Genomic DNA, 7,091 nt, shown 5'->3' with positions numbered 1-7,091 from the left:
CAGCTGCACAGCAAGACCGAGTCAAGCTGGGACCTAAGTGCAGCTATTACCTGTCTGTACAGCTCACTGTGTAATACTCACTTCTCCCTCTCATACTGAAAAGAATTACATGTTGCTGTCAGGCTTTAGTCTTGAATATGTCTGTAGACTGTTTTCAAAAGTCATAACAGGCTAGCCCAAGCAGACGAATTACTGCTGTCAGCAGCACAATAATAGTCACACACATGGTTTCTTTCTCCTTTTCTTTCCTCCACTCCCTGTGATGAAACTTCTAAAATGCAGTACACTGCACAGAATGCAAACAGACATTGGGTTAGTTAAAAACATACTTCTCTTTATTTGAAAGTTTTCTATTCACAGATAAAAGGCAGCCAATACATTGCATAGTATACCTTTTTTTTAAGTATGCTTATTATCACATGTGTCAGAAAAGGGATGGTTACTGGCTCTAACTTCCCACAACAAACAATGAAGTTAATGGAACAATAAATTAAAGGAGTAGTAGTAGTCCATGTTACATATAAAATAGATGTTAACAGATACAAACATAACATCAACGATGACCGATTTCGTTTCCCTTCTCCTTAGAAATTCAGTGTCTTATTAGAGTGGTTGCCTAAATTGAGTTTTTATTAAGCTCTGAAGCTTTGAAACACAAAAGCCACACAATTTTTTAATTGAATGGGAATGTCTTCAAGAAACCTTGCTAGTGGCAATGAGGGTTCTGTTCTCCTGCCCCTGTGGTGGTTGGGTCCTATCCCTGCTGTTGAGCCTTTGCTGCTGCAAGGAGACAGACCTGATGCTTCAGCTGCAGCTAATCCTGGCTCTAGGGCACTTCTAGGGCCTAACAACTGTTTACATTGCAGGCACTAAGTATTCAAAGGACAAAACTCTGCAGGGTGGGAGAGTGGGGTGTCATGAAACCTTAGTTTAGTGTACTGGCCATCATCTCTGGGACTGTTGTCACAGTCCCATATAAATGTTCCTTGCTGGAAATGCAGTACCTGGGCCCTCTGAGGTACTGAACCCCAGGCAGCTTCTATGGGTGTTAAAGAAACAGTTCTAAGAGCTATCTTAACAGTTTCAAGAGTATCTTGTCAGAGTGCTCTCTTTCCTCTTTACCTGAACTCATGTGGGTTTCCATTAGCGCTTTCTGGCAGGCAGGTTTTGCTCTGGAGGTGTTCCTGTGCATGGGCTGAATGTCAGGGTGCCACCTGCACTTGTCTCCTGCCCTGAGCTGGAGGCAAACACCTTGTTCATCTGTTCAGGGGAGCTTCAGAAAGTGCCAGAGCTGTGGTGGGAGGTAGGTATTGAACAGGGACGTGGAAAGATAAACTTGTCAAGCAGAACAGCAGGAGATCTCCATTAGGGAACTGAGTAGCAGAATCCATGCAAGCTGGAGCTCCAAGAGGCTTGACCACAACGTAAAGGGATGCTGGCCCATATATTACTCAGTGAGAAAAGTCAACCATGTTCTGAATTACAGGGCTGTAATGCAGCCCTGAGGATCTGATGACTATAGAAACCACCTGAGCTCTGCACTGCTTTGACAACCATATGCTCCTGGAGGCAATTATAATCCTGTTGTATGTCTCAGCTGCCTGGCACTTTTTTTCCCTCTCTCCTTCTGTACTTAACACTGAGGTAGAAGTTTCAACTAGCATTAAAACACACCAAAAATGAACAGGATCTTAGTGGGAAAGTAGTTCAATGACCTTCAAAATCTGCAAAAACACAATGTGGCTATAAAATGTGACCGAAGTAGAAGAGTAATTCTAAAAATGACAGAAAAGCAGTATCAAAAAAGTACAGTATCAGTTGCAAGACATTTTCTATTGTGTTTTTAAAAATAAGGATTTTTTAAAAAAAAATTCTCCCTCTGCAACAGAATTTTTATGGTATCAGAGATATACTGATATCAAAGTAGAAGTACACATGAATTTTTGAAGACATTAACTCTTTTGAACAATTATCCAGTTGGCTTCAGCTGAGTACTGCTTTTATTTCCTATAAAAATACATGTTTAACTATGCATGTGTATATATTGACATACATGTCTTGCAAAAAAATCTGCATTCCTGCTGAAGCTTACAAGGAAGATCAAATTAATGGTAGTAATCTTTACAACAAGATTTAAATGACTTCTTGTTCATACAATATTTAAATATAAGCAACACAAATCATCAACATAGGATTTTTTTTTGCTTTACAACCACTGTAATACTAAAGAAAGTTTATATTAATACCTAAATAAATTGAGTTCAACTACTCCTATAGGGGCTGCTGTTAGCTACCTCCACTGTACTTAATACCACAGAGCAAATGAGATCCAAATTTCAGTTGAAAGAACACGGTTAGCTTGGATTTCACCCTATTGATTTAATTATTGGCAGGAATGTGAAAATACGTTCAGTGTAAGAAAGCTGTTAAAGCCAAAGAGGGAAAAAAAAGTTCTTATTATTCTTAGAGCTATTTTCCAAGAAATACTAGATGTTCCAGCTTTAATGTTGCATTTTAAATCAGGGAAAAAATCCATGAGTAGAGGAAGACAGTGTTTATGAGCCTTCAAGGAGAACACTTCACTGACATTAAAGGCAACTTTGCAGACTCACTTGAAATGTATCAATTTGTAATCTACACATTTACAGGAGCTGCTCTGCTCTGAAAGCTGTTTCCCAATCTGTGCCAAAACATATGAGGCTGCGTAGCATACTTCTGATGATAGACCTCCAGGCTCTGTTTCTCCATAATTGATTTAGTTATTAGTTATGCAGGGGAGAGAAGAGATCCCTGAGGCTTAGTAAAACAGTATTCAGTTACTAAAAGCAGCCCTTTGTGAATTAATGTCATCCTACCAGCTCTTTCTGCTCATTATTCCTTCAAGTCTTGTTTTCCTAGACACCAGCTGTCACAGAGGAAGTCTCCAGCCTTTTCTTCTCCTGCCTCCTTGGCTGACTGAAGTTGCACCAGCACGGTCTGGAGTGTCTCCTTCACCACCTGGATCTCCCTCTGCAGAGACTGTGCAAGCTTTATTAAGGAATATTCTATAGGTGATTGGCAGTCCCTTTTCTCTTTCCAAGTTATTAAGTACATTCTTGTTCTGCTGTTCACAACAGATGGCCATGGCTATCTAATTGTAGCTTCAACTTCTTCCAAATTGTTTGGATTAAATATTAATACATTTCTCACACTTGCTAGCAAAAGAAAAATGCAGGCAAACTCAAGTTCTCAAGTAGCATTATTTAGCAGTTTAAAAAAGGGAGGGGATGGGGGATACTGCTTGGATACTGCTCTCATGGGGAAAAAAGGAAGGAAGGAGCCAAAAAGATTGTGTACCATGGAGGGAGCAGCACTAGGTGTGAGCTCCTGATTGATGGAGGGTAGAATTTTATGCCAGAGACACAGCCCAGGTGAAGGCAACAGGAGTAGTCTGAAGCAAATGCCAAGTGACCACAGCTTGTGCGGCATTAGTGAGCTCAACAACGTGCGCTGTGCAAGGTGGGGTGGGAATCTAGTAAGGAGCAAAATTAGCTTACAGCAGAGAAAGTGTTTCTGCTACACTTACCTCCAGAAAGCTTTCGTGTTAGCTGAATTATCATTATAATTACAGTGCAGAACACACAAACATAAAGCTATACAAGACTCCACAGGAAATGCTTTGAACAAGTTGAAAAGCAAAGAGGGCAGTACTGAGGTTGTAGTGTCATGCATTAAAAGGAAGAAGGCCACCTGAAAAGTATCCAATAATTAGTATAAAATGCTTCATTTGGTTAAGAAAGAGTTTTCCACATTTCATTGCAGGGTTCCTGCAATGAATTCAGAAAGAAACTGATGGTGAATGGCTCAGCCTCTGAAAGAGACCTTCCACTTCCCTCTTTCCCAGCTCCACAGTGATGAGAGGGAGGGTGGCACGTGGTGACAACAAGGGGTGCAGACGAAGGCAGGACATTCACAGAGACAGTAGCAACTACTGACATGTGCACAAGCCTTTAAGGGACTAGGCTTCCTTGGCAGTACAGCTTTTTGTGCTATGATTGAAAATAAGTTTGTACTACCAATATACTGGGCTTTCGGCTGATAATCTTAAATCAGCAACACTATCTACTGTTGGAAGAAGTCCAAGCTCGATGAGACAACCAATTTTATCCTCTCTTCTATAGCTTACTTTGTGTGGAGAAGAAAGCAAGCAGAGGCAAGTCATAGCCTGCTGAAATAGTAAACCAATGATCAAGTCTATGAACAAACCCTAGGGCCCATCCCATCCCACTGAGGCCTCCTGGATGGATGAAGGTATGGATGAAGGGCAAAGGCACCAAAAGACAGAAATTGGTTCATTTCTAGCAGTATGTTATCAAATTATACCAGAATCTCACTTCAAGGGAAGTGAAACAGGATGACACTGAAACAACTCAGTATCAAAAGTACAACACACTGAAATAATAATGCACAAGGACAGTCTGTCCTTTGCAGAGCTCAGACATTAGGAAATGCTGTTTTACTTGACCACAATGTTAATGCAATGTCAAGAAAAAAAAGATGGGCTCAGGTTATGGGACTGTAAAAACTAAGCTGCTACTTTTGAAAAATTGTGACTGGACCATGGTAAAGCTATACTAACCACAGCTCTTTCAGGGAACCATTATTATGTCTTTGAAAAGTCTTGGCTGCTTTTGATTTTGTTATCAATTCCCCAAAACTTCATCTTTGTGTATTTACATGCATTTGCTATGATGTTTTGCTCTTAATATGTTCATGCATAATTCTAATTTCTGGACAGCTCTGTTAATCTAAAGGGCTTCTGTCTCTGATTATGAGTAGTAGCAGTACACACAAAGCTTCTCCTATCCCAGGATCACAAAGCACTGTGCAAGGACAAATTAATTATGCTTTGCATCTTCTCTAAAGTAAGAAATATGATTATCCTCTTCTAAGTCCTGGATTCTCCACCCCTCTGCAACTTAATCATAAGGCTCTACTGGAAACCTAACTGTTAAACATAAATCCTGCAATCCATGAACACCATAAACCTTCTGAAGTTTAATTCTGATGTGTAGTCTCTAGCTACATGCTGTTACTTGTAATATCCCAGGCAACTACAAAATTCTTTTCAGGGAGAGAGAAAAAAAAAAAAATTGAAATCTTTCAGTGACAGTGGATGAGAAATCTTAAAGGATGGAAGAAAATGAGGAAGACAGGAAAAAACCTGTCAACCAACAGAAAGATGGAGCAACAAAAAAAGATGACTGTATAGTACAACAAGTACCAATAACCTCATAAATAACACCACAATCATATGTAGACAAGTAATTGTCAAATGTGCCTTTATGGCTAAGACAAATATATGGTATATGGCAGAGCATGGCATCTCTATCCACACACAGGTTGTATCTGGAGAAACAGCTCCACCCATTTTAAAAATGCAAATAAACAGTTTTGCATGGGTCCACATGCATATGTGTCCTTCATGCTCAAATTCTCTATCCAGTGCTGCAAATATTGAGGCAGTATCCAAGGCAGGAGTGAAAACAAGTTCCAACTAGGAATATTTTCTGGTTCTGCTGTCTTCCTCTGAAAACCAAAAAAAACTCCACAATGTCAAATAAGCAGTAAATTAAAGTACTTGGGAACAAGTACAACCCATACTCAACAATGCTGCAGGTCTAACATTGTCTTGCTTTAAGCTTTTCACCTATTTAAGTTTGTCTCTTTGAAAAACTTGAGCATCATCTCAGAGCCCATGATTTGCAAGCAGATAAAAAACAGATAAAATTACTGTAGGGACTTAAATAAGTTTTGGAAAAATGGGATCATTTTGCTCAAATGCAGCTTCTGATCTCTCAGCCCAGATGTTCAGGGAAAAGAGGCAAAAGTAGATGCTATGGATCAGTTGCCTTCCTATAGGAAAGGTTAGAAACTGAGAGTACCTATTATAAGATAAAAGACATTGGAAGGACAATAAAGGACCACTACTGCTCTGAGATAAAGGCCAATGGGATTTTGGAAAGTAACTGCACTTTCTGGACATCTGAAGAAGAAATTAGTTCTTGAAGAACAGAAATAATCAAAAAGAGGTATTCAGTTTTTGGTTGTTCTTGTTTCTAACCTGGTTAACTATTCTGTTTGTTTCCAAAAGCCAAACTCTACAGTGCCTGCAGACAGAAGCTCAGCTCAATGTGCTACCACCTAACTCCAAGTGTCACTTCTAACCCCAGGCACCAGCACCCTTGGAGAGGCTAAGGCAGATGGAAAACAGCTCTGTAGAAAAGGACCTTGGAGTCATGGTGGACAATAAAATGTACACCACCAATGTGTCATGAGGCAAAGGTGCCTCCCAGGCTGGATTAACAAAAACACAGCCAGCAGGCAGAGGGAGATGATCCTTACACCCTAATCAGCACTTGTAAGGTCCCATCTGGATGTTGTGGGTTCCACAATAAGAGAGGAGGACTTAGTGGAATGACTCCAGCACCGGACCAGTTTAATGGACTTGAGTATCCATCACATGAGGAGATGCTGAGAGAGCTGGGACTCTTCAACCTGAAGAAAAGAAGGCTTACAGGATACTACCACTGTGTATAGCTGAAAGGCAGGAATGAAGAAGAGGAAGCCAGATTCTTCTGACTTTTTTTTGTCCACTGACAGAATAAGAAGCAACAGTGAGAAATTCCGAACTAAGAAATTGAATCTGAATCCATGAAGACTTTTTTTTTGTTTGAAGGTGGTCAAACACTGGACTGTGTTGCACAATGAGGTTGTGGAGTGCTCATCCTTGGGGATATTCAAAATCTGACTGGGCAACATCCTGGGCAACCTCCTCTAGGTGACCCTGCTTGAGCAAGGAGTTGGACCAGATGATCTCAAGAGGTCATTTCCAGCTAAACAATTCTTTGATTGTGTGTGCTACATGCCAAAGGACCAGTGAAGAGCCAAGACAATTCAGTAACTCTTTTGAATGACCTGGGTTTTGGCCTTTTTGAAGAGCATCCTTGGGAGCAAGGGAAAGATACTAAGCAACTCCCTGCTGTTTCTGTGTGGTGTCACAGAAAGAGAGTAAAACAACTTTTGGAAATCCATAATTTCTCCTTACAAAA

The 7,091-nt window shown here is 40.3% G+C and overlaps 1 protein-coding gene across 1 annotated transcript in view; it reads right to left on the bottom strand.

Annotated features, from left to right (window-relative positions):
* Positions 1-373: 373 nt before the first annotated feature.
* The window catches only part of DISC1 (DISC1 scaffold protein), a 187,109-nt gene continuing 180,391 nt past the window's right edge, over positions 374-7,091 (bottom strand). The window contains exon 14 of the mRNA XM_058801566.1: positions 374-3,027. Coding sequence (XP_058657549.1) covers positions 2,872-3,027 — 156 coding nt within the window. The 3' untranslated portion in view covers positions 374-2,871. The remainder of the gene's footprint in view (positions 3,028-7,091) is intronic.

This window comes from Ammospiza caudacuta, chromosome 3 (genome assembly GCF_027887145.1).
Source record: "Ammospiza caudacuta isolate bAmmCau1 chromosome 3, bAmmCau1.pri, whole genome shotgun sequence".
Taxonomy (NCBI): domain Eukaryota; kingdom Metazoa; phylum Chordata; class Aves; order Passeriformes; family Passerellidae; genus Ammospiza; species Ammospiza caudacuta.
This window is presented reverse-complemented; position numbering and strand designations above follow the sequence as displayed.